Source organism: Salvelinus alpinus, chromosome 26 (genome assembly GCF_045679555.1).
Source record: "Salvelinus alpinus chromosome 26, SLU_Salpinus.1, whole genome shotgun sequence".
Lineage (NCBI taxonomy): Eukaryota > Metazoa > Chordata > Actinopteri > Salmoniformes > Salmonidae > Salvelinus > Salvelinus alpinus.
The window spans coordinates 5,866,873-5,884,841 of NC_092111.1; the positions used below are offsets into that span (position 1 = coordinate 5,866,873).

The 17,969-nt window shown below is 39.4% G+C and overlaps 1 protein-coding gene across 1 annotated transcript; it reads left to right on the forward strand.

Moving 5' to 3' along the window:
- Nucleotides 1–495: 495 nt before the first annotated feature.
- LOC139554274 (zinc finger protein 180-like) lies at nucleotides 496–17,718 on the forward strand. Its single transcript, XM_071367036.1, has 2 exons — nucleotides 496–1,144; nucleotides 10,499–17,718. The coding sequence occupies exons 1-2, from the start codon at nucleotides 739–741 to the stop codon at nucleotides 11,197–11,199; spliced, it is 1,107 nt and encodes a 368-aa protein (XP_071223137.1). The 5' UTR covers nucleotides 496–738; the 3' UTR covers nucleotides 11,200–17,718.
- Nucleotides 17,719–17,969: the final 251 nt, after the last annotated feature.

A 17,969-nucleotide genomic window follows, 5' to 3' on the forward strand; every position in this document is an offset into this window, starting at 1 on the left:
ACCCCTTTAGATTTGTGTGTATTAGGTAGTTGTTGGGGAATTGTTAGATTACTTGTTAGATATTACTGCACTGTCAGAACTAGAAGCACAAGCATTTCGCTACACTCGCATTAATTAACATCTGCTAATCATTTGGATTTTTGATTTGATTTTCCAGTTAGCTACCAACTTGAAAGAGGGAACTTTAGCTAGTGTAAAACCCACATGGAAAACTGAGATTCGGCAAATAACATATAAAGAGTGGCTTATTTGACACCAAACCAACAACAGTGGTTACTAAAACATAAATTGCTAATGTACGATGTAAAAGGTGGATTTTATGATGTAATGTAAACTTTATACATTTCTATCCCCGGACCAAAAACTCACGCTTCCTACAATGAACTTGTCTGCAAATTTTAAATTTACGTTTTATTCAACTGCGTTACCCACTCCAGTCAGCAGATAGCGGTGTGGGGATTTAAGGCAATGCTGCTAGTGTGACGAATAATCTAGTGGACGGAACGCTTCTTTCAACAGCAGCAACAGTTACTCAAGACACCTCGGTAGCTTGCTAGACAAAATACACGAACCAATAAAGCTCTTTAGATGCATTCGTGTATATTAGCCACTTTGTTTTAAACCCACTTCTGTCGTCTAGTGAGTTATCCGATTTAATTTCATATTTATTTTGTTGTTTTTGGTCAGCTAGCTGCCTGGTTAAGTTAGCACTAGCCTAGCTAGCTAACATCCCCAACCATGAGGTCACTAAGCTCCTCTCCTGCTAAAGAAGTGAAAGAGGAGGAGGAAGAGAAGGATGTTACAATACAAAAACACGTGGAGGGTGAGGCTGTTACTGTGAAAGAAGAAGTGAAAGACGTTTCAGTGAAAGAAGAGGAAGACGCGTTCAGAGTGAAAGAAGAGGAAGACGCGTTCAGAGTGAAAGAGGAGGAGGATGTTACAGTAAAAGAAGAAGGGGCAGAGAAAGAGGATGATTTCGTTTTTGGAGTGAAAGAGGAGGGGGAGATGACTGTCACATCCAAAAAGGAGGAGGAAACTGAATTTCTGGTCCCGGTTTCCCAAACGCATCTTAAGGCATCTAATGGTTCTAAGCGTGAACTAAGCCATAAGATGGTTTTGGGAAACCGGGCCGTAATTAACACTAGTAAGTACTGTCTTAAATACAGAGGCACAAACTCTGCAGTTGTTGAACTGATGTGTGGTGTTACAGGGGAAATATGCAATTGCTACATCCATATTTGGACTTTAAATTATTAATTTATAGCCATTGATTCTTGAAGAATATAACACATGCCTCATGAGCGTAGTTTGACTGTTGTACCCCATCAGTACACCAAATAAGCATTTTTTTACTCTGTTTAGAAACAATGTAAACCAACACTGTATAGCCTCAACATAGTTAAAACTATCATGTTGATATCATGGATGGTCAGTCCTTACATTATAGGCTGTCTATGAATTTGAGAGTAGTTACATTTCTCCAGCCCCATCCAGCATCGTATTACCAAAACGGTGGTCGAATGACAGCTTTGTTATTATTTCAGTTGCAGATTGCTGGGTTGATTGTGTGGCTTTTTTAAAGGGGAAACCTAGGATTTAAACAGCAACAAAATGGCTGCCCTGAGACTTGGTTTGGTAAACAGCTGAAGGATGGGGACCACTCTCAAATTCATAGAGAAAGCTATTGTAGTAACCGTAACCCAACACCTAGTTCGGCCATCTTGGCGTAACAGTTCTAAGGTGTTGGCTTGACAGTCACTGGACCCAGGTTTGAGTTCAGCTCAGGGCTACCCCCTGAATTCACTACACTATGAATACAAGGACTGGCCATCCATGATGTCATAATGATAGTTTAACCAGGTTTTTAGGCTATACAGTATATTCTAGAATTCATCCATGAGGTCATAATGATAGTTTAACCAGGTTTTTAGGCTATACAGTATATTCTAGAATTCATCCATGAGGTCATAATGATAGTTTAACCAGGTTTCTAGGATATATAGTGTATTCTAGAATTCATCCATGATGTCATAATGATAGTTTAACCATGTTTCTAGGCTATATAGTATATTCTAGAATTCATCCATGATATCATAATGATAGTTTAACCAGGTTTCTAGGCTATATAGTATATTCTAGAATTCATCCATGATGTCATAATGATAGTTTAACCAGATTGAGGCTATATAGTATATTCTAGAATTGCCGGTGAAGATTTCCTGTGGGGGCAAATTGTTAGAGCTTTTAAGTTGTTGTATAATTTTCAGCCAATTTTTTTCACTCCCATTACATTAAAGGCGAAACATACCCTAGATTCAATAACATTAATGAATTGGTTTGAAACCTTTGTTTTAAACCCTTCTCAAAGTTGGTGCCTTGGCGGATTTGAAAGAAAACGGTGTATTATAAAACGTTCTATTATTTAACCTTTATCTAACTAGGCAAGTCAGTTAAGAACAAATTCTTATTTACAATGACGGCCTACCCCGGGACGATGCTGGGCCAATTGTGCGACGCCCTATTGGACTCCCAATCACGGCCGGTTGTGATACAGCCTGGAATTGAACCATGGTCAGTAGTGACGCCTCAAGCACTGAGATACAGTGCCTTAGACCGCTGTGCCACTCTGGAGCCCAACATTGACTAACATTGGTTAGCATGCATAACTTACATTTACATTTACATTTAAGTCATTTAGCAGACGCTCTTATCCAGAGCGACTTACAAATTGGTGCATTCACCTTATGATATCCAGTTCTGGTGATTGAAGCTTACTTGTGTTCCCCCGGTGTTAGGGCAACCCCTTTCTTATTTTATATTCATGGAGTTTGAGAGAGATGCGGGGCTTCTGTCCTCCTCAGATGAGGAAGCAAACCCCCAAGCATCTGGCAAGGTGTATCCCGGAGTGAGGGGTCTTAGCATGGGTCTGAGTGACCAGTGAGCTGCTCCACATAAACATTACTGTGACAATATTTCATTTTATTACGGCAAATGGGGTACTACGTCAGCCTTTGCCAGAACACCCTGTGCCAAGTTTACTTGACTCATACCCTGACTTTTTAAAAGGGATTTCGTGGCAATTAGCTTAGCAACCGCATGACAACTTGAACGCTATTGTCTCTTGGACAGGCGTTATACGTTTTGACATTTTCTGGAAAAGTTTTTATTTGAAAACGTTTTTGTTTACTTGCCTGCCTATTGAATTTGGAATGCACTGTACTGTTCATCTCTGAAAGTCACTGAGATAATTCCTTTGGTACAGCAGTAACAATACAGGGATATAACATCTACAGAAAAGATAGGAATAGGAGGTGTTGCTGTATGCAGTGCATTCGGAAAGTATTCAGACCCCTTGACCTTTTCCACATTTTGTTACTTTAAAGTCTTATTCTAAAATTGATTCAATTGTTGTTTTTCCTCAATATACACAATACCCCATAATGAGAAAGCAAAAACAGGATTTTAGAAAATGTTGCTTATTATTCATAGTGTTCATAAGTATTCAGACCCTTTACTCAGTGCTTTGTTGAAGCACTTTTCGTAACGATCACCGCCTTGAGTCTTCTTGGGTATGACGTAACAAGCTTGGCACACCTGCATTTGGGGAGTTAATCCCATTTCTTCTCTGCAGATCCTTTCAAGCTATGTCAGGCTGGATGGGGAGCGTCCCTGTATGGCTATTTTCAGAGATGTTTGATTGGGTTCAAGTCCGGGCTCTGGCTGGGCAACTCAAGGTTATTCAGAGACTTGTCCCAAAGCCACTCCTACGCTGTTTGGGCTGTGTGCTTAGGGTTGTTGTCCTGTTGGAAGGTGAACCTTCGCCCTAGTCTGAGGTCCTGAGCGCTCTGGAGCAGGTTTTCATCAAGGATCTCTCTGCACTTTGCTCCGTTCGTCTTTCCCTCGATCCTGACTAGTCTCCCAGTCCCTGCTGCTGAAAAACATCCACACAGCATTATGCTGAAGAATGTTGGAGGCCACTGTGTTCTTGGGGACCTTCAATGCTGCAGACATTTTTTGGTACCCTTCCCCAGATCTGTGATTCGACACAATACTGTACTCCAATCAATTGAATTCATTGAGTCTCAAACATTTCACTTTTTCATGAGGATTCTTTAAAAAAAATCACTTTTAGAATAAGTAACTTAACAAAATGTGGAAAAAGGGAAGCGGTCTGACCTTTCTGAATGCACTGTATGTTCTTGGGCTGTCCCCGACTAAAACAAAATCGTCTTTTCTTTCTACCAATCCAGTGGTTTAAATTTTATAACGTGTATTTTTTCATATATAATCACACCCCATGTGTTTTGATTAAATCAACTATACAGTGGGGAGAACAAGTATTTGATACACTGCCGATTTTGCAGGTTTTCCTACTTACAAAGCATGTAGAGGTCTGTAATTTTTATCATAGGTACACTTCAACTGTGAGAGACGGAATCTAAAACAAAAATCCAGAAAATCACATTGTATGATTTTTAAGTAATTCATTTGCATTTTATTGCATGACATAAGTATTTGATCACCTACCAACCAGTAAGAATTCCGGCTCTCACAGACCTGTTAGTTTTTCTTTAAGAAGCCCTCCTGTTCTCCACTCATTACCTGTATTAACTGCACCTGTTTGAACTCGTTACCTGTATAAAAGACACCTGTCCACACACTCAATCAAACAGACTCCAACCTCTCCACAATGGCCAAGACCAGAGAGCTGTGTAAGGACATCAGGGATAAAATTGTAGACCTGCACAAGGCTGGGATGGGCTACAGGACAATAGGCAAGCAGCTTGGTGAGAAGGCAACAACTGTTGGCGCAATTATTAGAAAATAGAAGAAAATAAAAGAAGTTCAAGATGATGGTCAATCACCCTCGGTCTGGGGCTCCATGCAAGATCTCACCTCGTGGGGCATCAATGATCATGAGGAAGGTGAGGGATCAGCCCAGAACTACACGGCAGGACCTGGTCAATGACCTGAAGAGAGCTGGGACCACAGTCTCAAAGAAAACCATTAGTAACACACTACGCCGTCATGGATTAAAATCCTGCAGCGCACACAAGGTCCCCCTGCTCAAGCAGGCGCATGTCCAGGCCCGTCTGAAGTTTGCCAATGACCATCTGGATGATCCAGAGGAGGAATGGGAGAAGGTCATGTGGTCTGATGATTCAAAAATAGAGCTTTTTGGTCTAAACTCCACTCGCCGTGTTTGGAGGAAGAAGAAGGATGAGTACAACCCCAAGAACACCATCCCAACCGTGAAGCATGGAGGTGGAAACATCATTCTTTGGGGATGCTTTTCTGCAAAGGGGACAGGACGACTGCACCGTATTGAGGGGAGGATGGATGGGGCCATGTATTGCGAGATCTTGGCCAACAACCTCCTTCCCTCAGTAAGAGCATTGAAGATGGGTCGTGGCTGGGTCTTCCAGCATGACAACGACCCGAAACACACAGCCAGGGCAACTAAGGAGTGGCTCCGTAAGAAGTATCTCAAGGTCCTGGAGTGGCCTAGCCAGTCTCCAGACCTGAACCCAATAGAAAATCTTTGGAGGGAGCTGAAAGTCCGTATTGCCCAGCGACAGCCCCGAAACCTGAAGGATCTGGAGAAGGTCTGTATGGAGGAGTGGGCCAAAATCCCTGCTGCAGTGTGTGCAAACCTGGTCAAGAACTACAGGAAACGTATGATCTCTGTAATTGCAAACAAAGGATTCTGTACCAAATATTAAGTTCTGCTTTTCTGATGTATCAAATACTTATGTCATGCAATAAAATGCTAATTAATTACTTAAAAATCATACAATGTGATTTTTGGGATTTTTGTTTTAGATTCCGTCTCTCACAGTTGAAGTGTACCTATGATAAAAATTACAGACCTCTACATGCTTTGTAAGTAGGACAATCGGCAAAATCGGCAGTGTATCAAATACTTGTTCTCCCCACTGTATGTACTGAACTTGTCTGATGCTTTACGCACGCTGTTTGATTAAATAATTAAGACGCACAAATTACTTGATGGAGCCGGTCATCCAGAAAACCTCTTCCCGACGCTGCTCCTCCCGGTGCTGCTGGACTTCGTAAATTCTGCCGTTATGCTCCTGAAATGTTTGGTAATAGGCTACACCAGCGGTCGGCAACCTTTTCCATTTGGAGTGCAAATTTATCTGACCATTTCTACCGATCTGCGTGCCAGTTATGATTTTCATATGCACATTTTCGTGGAGCAGTTTCATTTAATTTATAACAGTATCTCAAATTCTTTGTCTGTGATTAATCTACATTCTATCTAAATCTACATTAAATTATACAAATCTAAAAGTAAGTTTTATTGCCATTGCCAACGATGTAAAAAAAATAGCCTACATAAAGGCAACAAATAAAAACATTGCAGCCTGCAGGTAGAAAATATCCAGATTTTAAAAATAAATCACATTAGCTAAGCATGGCCTGTCTACAACGAACTTGAAACGTATCAACTATCTTCTGGGTCGGCAGAAACTGGAGATAGCATGCTTGCAACATTGTATAAAATATTCTGGGCCCTCAGTTTCCCTCCCCAGTGAGTTCGGGGAGGGAAAAGGGAGTTCCCTTTTATTCTGAGTGGTTATCGAAAGGGCGAGAGCTGAAAATATTTTAAGAAAATACTTTGAGGAACTATTGCAATTTATTTTAATAAGCCTTTGTTTACTTGTTGTTTGAGGTGAAGAAAAAATACTTTGATAAGCTCATTAGTGGTGGAGCGTTAAGACAATCAGAAATATTATCAGACATCCTCAAATGGGCACATTTATACAGGTAGATTATTCCTACTTCTATATGTGTAATCAGGTGTGTGTCCTTACTCAACATTGACAGGAGTGTTTCAAACAAAAGACAATGAATAAATTGACAAATCTCTTGTAGGGTCAGGTCTGGGTGGTCTGCCATGGGCCGTTTCATTTAGTATCCGTTTGGATCGGCATGGGGAATGATTGTATTTCCCCATAGTATGTTGTACCGAAGTTGACCGACTGAAAGAGAGTGTAACTGTATGACTATAATTAGTGTTCCCTGAAGGAGGGAAACGAGGTAAAACACCTGTTTGGCCAAACCCCTTCCTGGGTCCGTGAAGAGCGGTATTAAATTGAAGGAATAAATTGATCCTTACGCTCATCACCTGTGGAATGCGGGGCTTCCAGCGATGCACCGATTTAATAGTATGTTGTACCTAGTTTCCCTCCTTCAGGGAACAGTAGTTATAGTTATAACGTTAAGCTTGTCATATAATGAACTTCAACTTAAATACTGGATCTTGCTGTCGGACAGTTTTTTTGTATTCAGATCTCTGAAATGCACTCTAACTACGTAACAATTAGTGTCTTCTTATGTTACGCTGGGAAAACAGTTTTCATGGGCACAGAAATCCTAAATCATTTCAGAGTTTGCTAAATCCGAGAGTCCCCTTAAGTTGATTCACAACACCCAAATGGATACTATTAATGTGGTTCTTCTATCATTACACATAATACTTAATACTGTAGCTGTTTAGTTACAGTCACATGTTCAACTATCATCAGCTGATCCCGGAAATCATTTTCTGAATGACAGTCACATGACAAACATCACGACATGCAACAACAACCAAAGTGCTTCTTCATTCATTACTCTGGTAAAGACAGGTATGCCGTGCTCCATGTTGGATCCAACATCCCTAACAAATTGATGTTTATAATGTTATTGTCTGCTTGATTTACAGTAGGGTCTCGTTAGTCTGTTTGCACACAGTGATACTTAGCTCATAATGTGTAGAGTAGAGGTCGACCGATTTAATCGGAATGGCCGATTTCAAGTTTTCAAAACAATCGGTAATCGGCATTTTTCGACACCGATCATGGCGCATTACATTGCACTCCACGAGGAGACTGCGTGGCAGATTGACTACCTGTTTTGCGAGTGCAGCAAGGAGCCACGGTAAGGTGCTAGCTAGCATTAAACGTATCTTATAAAAAACAATCAATCTTAACATAATCACTAGTTAACTACACATGGTTGATGATATTACTAGTTTATCTAGCTTGTCCTGCATTGCATATAATTGATGCGGTGCCTGTTAATTTATCATTGAATCACAGCCTACTTCGCTGAACGGGTGATTTAACAATCGCATTCGCGAAAAAAGCACAGTCGTTGCACCAATGTGTACCTAGCCATAAACATCAACGCCTGTCTTAAAATCAATACACAAGTATATATTTTTAAACCTGCATATTTAGTTAATATTGCCTGCTAACATGAATTTCTTTTAACTAGGGAAAATTGTGTCACTTCTCTTGCGTTCTGTGCAACAGAGTCAGGGTATATGCAGCAGTTTGGACCGCCTGGCTCATTGCGAACTGTGTGAAGACTATTTCTTTTTAACAAAGACAGCCAACTTCGCCAAACGGGGGATGATTTAACAAAAGCGCATTTGCGAAAAAAGCACAATCGTTGCACAAATGTACCTAACCATAAACATCAATGACTTTCTTAAAATCAATACACAGAAGTATATATTTTTAAACCTGCATATTTAGTTAAAAGAAATTAATGTTAGCAAGCAATATTAAACTCGGGAAATTGTGTCACTTCTCTTGCGTTCATTGCACTCAAAGTCAGGGTATATGCAACAGTTTGGGCCGCCTGGCTCGTTGCGAACTAATTTGCCAGAATTATTACATAACATGGAAGGTTGTGCAATGTAACAGCAATATTTAGGCTTATGGATGCCACCCGTTAGATAAAATACGGAACGGTTCCGTATTTCACTGAAAGAATAAACGTTTTGTTTTCGAAATGATCGTTTCCGGATTTGACAATATTAATGACCTAAGGCTCGTCATTCTGTGTGTTATTATAATTATTGATAGAGCGGTCTGACTGAGCGGTGGTAGGCAGCAGCATGCTCGTAAGCATTCATTCAAACAGCACTTTACTGCGTTTGCCAGCAGCTCTTCGCAATGCTTCAAGCATTGCGCTGTTTATGACTTCAACCCTATTAACTCCCGAGATTAGGCTGGAAATACTAAAGTACCTATTAGAACATCCAATAGTCAAAGGTATATGAAATACAAATGGTATAGAGAGAAATAGTCCTTTAATAACTACAACCTAAAACTTCTTAACTGGGAATATTGAAGACTCATGTTATAAGGAACCACCAGCTTTCATATGTTCTGAGCAAGGAACTTAAACTTTAGCTTTTTTACATGGCACATATTGCACTTTTACTTTCTTCTCCAACACTTTATTTTTGCATTATTTAAACCAAATTGAACATCTTTCATTATTTATTTGAGAATAAATAGATTTTATTGATGTATTATATTAAGTTCAAATAAGTGTTCATTGTTCATTCAGTATTGTTGTAATTGTCAATATTACAAATATATATATATATATATAGTGTAACGACCCTGGGTTTATAAGCGCGGAAATCGACTCTGCCGCTTGAGCATGCTTTTGCGGCACAGTCGATAGCGCGCCGGACCTCGGGCTAGGAGGTCGAGGGTTCGAGACCTGCTCCCTGCCTGTTTCATTACACTGGTGTCAGAAGTGGGATCGGACCTCGCATCCACGACAGTGCGTGTGCTTGGCCGGTGAGCGCGTTCCTGTAAGACGTAAAGTCGCAAGCTAGCGCGAGGACGCGCTCTTTGAAAGGAGGGAGTAGTGTAACGACCCTGGGTTTATAAGCGCGGAAATCGACTCTGCCGCTTGAGCATGCTTTTGCGGCACAGTCGATAGCGCGCCGGACCTCGGGCTAGGAGGTCGAGGGTTCGAGACCTGCTCCCTGCCTGTTTCATTACAATATATATATATACAAATATATATATATACAAATCGTCCAATTTAATCGGTATCGGCTTTTTTTGGTCCTCCAATAATCGGTATCGGCGTTGAAAAATCATAATCGGTCGACCTCTAGTGTAGAAAACTGTTCCTTTATTCAGGACATTTAGAATGACAACACATTATAGAGTAGCCTAGTGGGATTATTGACAAAATTATCTTATTGTTGTTAGGTGAAGTTATGGGTCATACAGTAGGTCTATGTTGTTGTTAGGTGAAGTTATGGGTCCTACAGTAGGTCTATGGTATTGGTATAACTAGTTGTTTCCTCATTAGCATGGAGGAGCTTCTGCAACCAAATTGCGTGTGCAATGCCCTCGTGCGCTAATTTTAGTAAACACAGAAAGGGGCCTATATTGGAGACCAAAAGTCGTCTGGCACACTGCTTAGGATTTCAACAACTTGAATAATTTATTTCTAGCCTAAAATCATCAATGTTACTACTAATGTGAAAACAAGACTAAATTTGACTTTTGTTGCTCACTTGACTGTCTTAAGACAATTGTCAAATAATTTTAACATTCATTACAGACGTCAATTGTTGTACAACATCATGGCTTCGCTGTTGGCATCAACTTTTACAGTGGATTTCTGCTATTGTGGGCCTTGAACCATCTGTCTGACTTTGTTGTTCACACAGGAGAGAGAAGTGACTACCGTGGGGAGCCTCAACAACATCATGATGCTGATGAGGCAGAGAAGAGTCTCCCCAGATCAAAACACCTCAAGAAACACCAGCGGAGACCCACGGGGAAGAAATCTCATTGCTGCTCTGACTGTGGGAAGAGATTCACCACCTCAGCAGGCATCAAAATTCATCAGAGAATCCACACAGGAGAGAAACCTTATATCTGTGGTCAATGTGGGAAGAGTTTTACTCAGTCAACCAGCCTGATATCACACCAGAGAATACACACCGGAGAGAAACCTTATAGCTGTACTCAATGTGAGAAGAGTTTTACTCATTCAACCAGCCTGATATCACACCAGAGAACACACACAGGGGAGAAACCTTACAGCTGTGATCAATGTGGGAAGAGTTGTAGTCACTTATGCAACCTTTTATCACACCAGAGAACACACACAGGAGAGAAATCTTATAGCTGTAATCAATGTGGGAAGAGTTTTACTCACTTAAGCAACCTGGTATCACACCAGAGAACACACACAGGAGAGAAACCTTATAGCTGTGATCAATGTGGGAAGAGTTTAACTTCATCTAGCAGTCTTATTGTACACCAGAGAACACACACAGGAGAGAAACCTTACAGCTGTGATCAATGTGACAAGAGATACTCTGATAAAAGATCTCTGATCAAACATCAGAAAATACATACATGAAGGAGTTGTTTCATGATATTAATGAATTAATGTCACAATGTAGAATGTTTTAACATTGTAGAAGGAGTATTTTAATGATGTCACAATGTAGGACCATAAACGTTTGTCCCCTGTTCTGTTGATTTCAGTGTGATATGGATATTAGCCTCAGGGGGAAAATCCAGGCTCTGAAATTGAAGAGTACTATTTATATGATTTAACAAAAAGTGACTAACACAAAAAGAGCTGTGACCCACTTGAATCAAAATGCAACACTTCAAAATGTAGCTAGTTGTTTTCTACAAGTTGTCCTTTAACCAGTGATGTACACATTATCCCCAGATTCCGTGTGGTTTTTGAGCTGTTAGTTTTAACCGGATGTGAAACTTCATCTCCCCACTCTCACACAACATGATATCGAAGAGTGATGACAAATACGTGTTGTGTTCCTTTGTTTAGCGACCCCTAAATTTAATTGCATCACTCCAAATGTAGCTGACTGTCTTCTGCAGGTTTTCCTCTAACCAGTGAGGTAAAAGATATCTCCCATTTCTATGTGTTTTTTGTTGTTGTTAGTTTCAACCTGATTTCCCCCCTAATCGATATCAGTGATTTATTGCTACTTGTTAAAACAACAGCATTTTTGGTGCTTGTGCAATTTATAAGGTGCTTTAAAAAAAAAAAATGCAAGTAATATGATTATTGTGGCAGATGTTTGGGTATATAGTACATTTTATGTTTAGGTTTTCAATTTATCCCAAACTGTTTCTGCATTTGGACTATTGATTTGGACACGTTTAAACTGTGACATTGGGGATATCCCACTTAGCAAAATTTCGTTGAAAATAAGACTATGCCCGACCTACAATATAGGTTTTAGTTGAAAGTGAAAGTTGAAAAGGCTATTTAATTTCAACATGCGTTTCAGCCTATACACATGGACGCAGTATAATAAATTGAGTCTATAATCAGTTTTAGGGATAGGAGTTCTGGTAGTCATGGTAATAACAAATCCGCCAGCGGGACAACTTCCTGTTGGAATAAATAATCAGAAATATTATGGATTTTAATCATTTATGAACATACAAGTGTCTTATATCGACTGAAAGCTTAAATTTTTGTTAATCTAACTGCACTGTCTGATTTACAGTAGCTATTACAGCAAACATGCCATGCGATTGTTTGAGGATGGCGCCCCACATAAAAAAATTCCACCGGCACAGGTTTCATAACTTCACATCTAATGATTTAATAATGTATGAGACTATAACACAATTGATATGGCAGGAGAAAATCCAAAGAAAAACCAACCGGAATTGTTTTGGAGCTCCTAGGCTCTTATAATGGAAAGCTATGGGTTCTATGTAATTCCAGCTCCCAGATTGCAATTCCTTTGGCTTCCACTAGATGTCAACAGGTTTTGTTCATTGTTTCAGGCTTGTTCATTTTTGTTTTTGTTCATTGTTTCAGGCTTGTTCATTTTCAGGCTTGTTCATTTTTGTTTTTGTTCATTGTTTCAGGCTTCAGGCTTCTTCAAAAACGAGCAAGAATTTGAAGTTTTTGTACAAAGAGTCCCGATACAATATCAGTCTGTTGGCGCGCGATGAAGAGGATGCGCGCTTACTACTTTTACACTGAACATACTTCTTTCCGTATTAAATATTATAGTGTATTTACATTTTAAGATTTCTGAGGATTAAATAGAAATGTAGTTTGACTTGTTTGAACAGTTTAGCGGTAGCTTTTTGGACTCCTTTGTCTGCACGTTCAACGAGTGGATTACTGAAATCGATGGCGCCAACTGAACTGACTTTTTGGGGGATAAGGATTTTATCTAACAAAATTACCATTCATGTTGTAGCTGGGACCCTTGGGATTGCAAACAGAAGAAGATTTTCAAAAGTAAGTGATTTATTTAATCGCTATTTGTGATTTTTATGAAGCCTGTGCTCGTTGAAAAAAATGTTGTGGGGCTCCGTCCTCAAACAATCGCATGGTTTCGCTGTAAAGCCTATTGTAAATCGGACAATGCAGTTAGATTAACAATAATTTAAGATTTTAAACGATACAAGATACTTGTATGTTCATAAATGTTTAATATTACGATTATAGATTTGAATTGCGCACCCTCCAATTTCACTGGATGTTGTCCACTTATTAACCTCTCTTGGATAGTGAGACTTTAGCATCCCACCTCTTCAACAGCCAGTGAAACTGCTGGGCGCCAAATTCAAATACAGAAATACTCATTATAAAAATTCAGTAAACAAAACATATTTTACATAGGTTTAAAGATTAACTTCTTGTGAATCCAACCACGGTGTCAGATTTTAAAAAAATGCTTTACGGCGAAAGCATACCTTACGATTCTTTGAGAACATAGCCCAGCAGACAAATCATTACAAACAGTAACCAGCCAAGTAGAAGAGTTACACAAGTCAGAAATAGAGATAAAAATTTATCCCTTACCTTTGATGATCTTCATATGGTTGCACTCAGCAGACATTCATTTACTCAATAAATGTTCCTTTTGTTAGATAAAGTCTCTTTATATCCAAAAAATCTCCGTTTTGTTAGCGCGTTTTCTTCAGTAATCCACAGGCTCAAACGCAGTCAAAACAGGCAGACAAAAAAATCAAAATTGTATCCGTAAAGTTCATAGAAACATGTCAAACGATGTTTATATTCAATCCTCGGGTTGTTTTTAGCCTAAATAATCGATAATATTTCAACCGGACATTAACGTCGTCAATATAAATGGTAAACAAAAAAGGCACTCTCTCGGTCGCGTGCATGAAAAAGCTCTGACACTTTAGGGTCCACTCATTCAGACTGCTCTTACTTCCTCATTTTTCAGAATACAAGCCTGAAACAATTTCTAAAGACTGTTGACATCTAGTGGAAGGCATAGGAACTGCAATTTGAGTCCTAAGTCAATGGATACCATAATGGCATTGAATAGAAAACTACAAAAACAAAACAACAAAAAACTTCCTGAATGGATTTTTCTCAGGTTTTTGCCTGCCAAATCAGTTCTGTTATACTCACAGACACTATTTTAACAGTTTTGGAAACTTCAAAAGTGTTTTCTATCCAAATCTACCAGTTATATGCATATCATATCTTCTGGGCCCGAGAAGCAGGCAGTTTAATTTGGGCATGCTTTTCATCCAAAATTCCGAATGCTGCCCCCTACCCCAGAGAAGTTAAGGGGGAAGGTGTTACAGGCTTTGGTTTTTCCATTTATGTTTTCTTGCTGGGGAACGTAACAACAAACAATGGTGTAAAACAAGCTTATATTTTGGGTTGGATGTTGCATCCAATTGTTAATATTTTAATCAATGTCATTTCCTTACAATGCTCATTAGTCTTTCAATTGTTAGTCTTCTGTTTTTTATCCTCTTATGTTTGTTGTGTACTAAATATTTCTGTTTATTTTCATTGTTTTTTTCCTGTGAAGCCATTGCGTTGCATCCATGTCTGAAATGTGCTGTATAAATATAGCTTGATTTGATTTGAACATATTGTAAAACAAATGAACCCAATGACTGACCAAACAAGACTCTTGCAAAACCAATGAACAAATATGTGCAAAAGCAACACATTTCTTGATCAATCTTAGTATGATAAACTATCACTTTTCGAGCCTGCTGAAGGCGTGGTGGAGTAGTAAACACCACCCCCGGCTCTACCAGGGGCTTGAGGTGGGCTCCCACAGCTCTGCTTGTGTCATGTTCTGTGGCCTTGCTGTTCCATTTCTTGACTGCCCCTGCAACACAGAAATAAACATATTTAGTTATATTATATAAAACACTCCGGGCTGGTTTCACAGACAAATCTTAAGCTTAGTCCCAGACTAAAATGCTTGTTTGAGCTGTCTTAACTCAAAGCGACTTGCACAGACGTATCTTAAAATAGTGGTAGATTTAGCCTGTTCTGGACTAAACAAAGCCGATTGCAAGAGGGAGGATTAGAGCTACTCTGGGACTAAATGGAAGCTTAAATTCATCTTTCAAAGAGGCAGGTTTAACTTCTGCTTCGTGCTGTTTGTGAGGGAGCCTGGACTATTTGGAATGTCTAAATGAAGACCAACATGCACTACAGAGGCCAGACCAGTACTGGTGGATAGGAGTAATCCATTACATTACTTTGAGACCACTTTCGTATGTACAAAGAAAATGCATTGGAGATAATATCTCTGCTTGAGCCTAGACTTTCACCCAATTCTCTCCAAGTTCTGATTACTTTGAGGTTTTTGGCATCTGGAGTCTTTCATTGTGAAACTGGTGATTTGTGTCGTGTCAGTGAAGTAACTGTGTGTTTAATTGTTCACAAAGTCTGCAGGGCCATTTGTGAACTGAGTAGTCTTTACATCAAGTTTCCTGATGCTGCTGGCCAAGCCAACTATAAAGTGCAATTCCCAGAGTATAGTACGGTGAGAAACATGGTCTACTAATAGTTACTACATAGTAATATGGTCAGAGGATATTAGGATGAGAAACATGGTCTACTAATAGTTACTACATAGTAATATGATCTACCAGTAGTTACTACATAGTAACATGGTCTACTAATAGTTACTACATAGTAATATGGTTTACTAATAGTTACTACATAGTAATATGGTCTACTAATAGTTACTACATAGTATTATGATCTACTAATAGTTACTACATAGTAATATGGTTTACTAATAGTTACTACATAGTAATATGGTCAGAGGATATTAGGGTGAGAAACATGGTCTACTAATAGTTACTCCATAGTAATATGGTCAGAGTTTGAGTTTATTTTTACAGGGACAGTGCACATTAATCAACGTTTCAGTAAAAGTGCCGGTTTTAGCCAGCCGGCTAATTTTCAACCGCAGTCCCTGGGCAGGTTATTAAAAGCAATTACAATATAGACAATCATTGAGCAGTGAGCACACGTAGAGCAACATAGGACAAGCAAGACATAGCATACAGACAGAGCAACATAGAACAAAAAGCAGCAAGACAAAATTCATAAAAGCAACAAAGTGTTTCCACACCTCACAAGCTACAGACAGCAGACAACATGGAAAGCGGCAATACACAGCTAGGGATTATGTTCACAAATCTGATTGGCCTGTAGCCATGTCTTCATGCATTTTGTGAAAGTGTGATATGTGGTGCAGTTATGTGTGTCTGATGGCAGTGTATTCCAGGAAGCTCTCACAAAGAAAGCGGATTTACTAAAGGTGCTTTTCCTTAAGGGAACTATACAGTCACCTCTCATGGCAGACCTTGTGGATCTGCTGCCATATGTTTGGGTTTTCTGTTTAACAAAAATACTGAGTGGAGGGGGAGCCAGTCCATTTAGGATCTTGAATACAAGACATGCGTCGGTGTATTGCAAAAGATTTTCTCAACTCAGGAGCTCATGCTTTCTGAGGATTTAACAGTGATGATGGCTATTGGGCTGCCTATCAAGCACTTTGAGAGCCTGTTTGTAGACAGACTGAATAGGTTTTAATGTTGTACAGCAAGCTTGGGTTTTCTGTTTAACAAAAATACTGAGTGGAGGGGGAGCCAGTCCATTTAGGATCTTGAATACAAGACATGCGTCGGTGTATTGCAAAAGATTTTCTCAACTCAGGAGCTCATGCTTTCTGAGGATTTAACAGTGATGATGGCTATTGGGCTGCCTATCAAGCACTTTGAGAGCCTGTTTGTAGACAGACTGAATAGGTTTTAATGTTGTACAGCAAGCTTGGGCCCAACTAGTCAAGCAGTATGTTAAGTGGGGGAGTTTCATAGATTTGAAGTACAGTTTTGCTACCTCTGTAGTCAAACAATTTCGTATAAATTGGAGATTAGCTATGTTGAATTTGGTTATTTGAATGACCTATTTCACATGCTTTTTAAAAAAGAGGTTGGAATCAAGTATGATGCCAAAGTACTTAAAATCAGATACCACCTGGAGCTTCTCCCCTGACACATAGACATCTGGCTCAGTAGCATCTGTTGCCCTCTTTGTGAAGAACATGCAAACAGTTTTTTTCACATTGAGATGCAAACACGAGTCACTGAGCCACTTTGTAACCTGGCCCATTACAGTAGTGAGTTCTTGTGCAGCTTGTTGTTTGCTCTTTGCATGCACATATATCACTGTATCATCTGCATACATTTGAACTTCAGACCCAGTACAGACAGAAGGCAGATGATTAATGTACAGGCATGTGATATGTAGTATAGAAAAGTCCAATCTTAGCAGAGTACATGGGAGGCACTATACTGTGTGTCTGCAGGTGTCTATCTGGTCAAAACCACTGATACAGATGCCCCTCCACCCTCTGGGATGGATCATGTCTACAGAGAAACCTAGATTCAAATACTTAGACTTGTGTGTATTGGGTATATGTTGTGAAATTGTTAGATATCACTTGTTAGATATTAGTGCACTGTCGGAGCTAGAAACACAAGCATTTTGCTACACCCGCAATAACATCTGCTAAACATGTATGTGACCAATAAAATGTGATTCGATTTGAAATAAACGTCCTATTTATCAAAGGTGCTTTTGGCTGGAGTCAAACTGACTCCAAAGGATTTGAATTTGTTAAAAGTCCATTTTGATACAAAAACACTAAACGATTATTTAGATTTATTAAGAACAAGTTGATTGACAAAGTCATGAAAAATTGGAAGAATTTAATAAACCACATTTTGCCTATGATAAAAGATATGCCTCTGGGGTCAAAATGATCCATGTCAGAAGTATGGTTCAATGCAAATATGTAGTGGGTGTAAAGTTTGTTTTAAATTCTC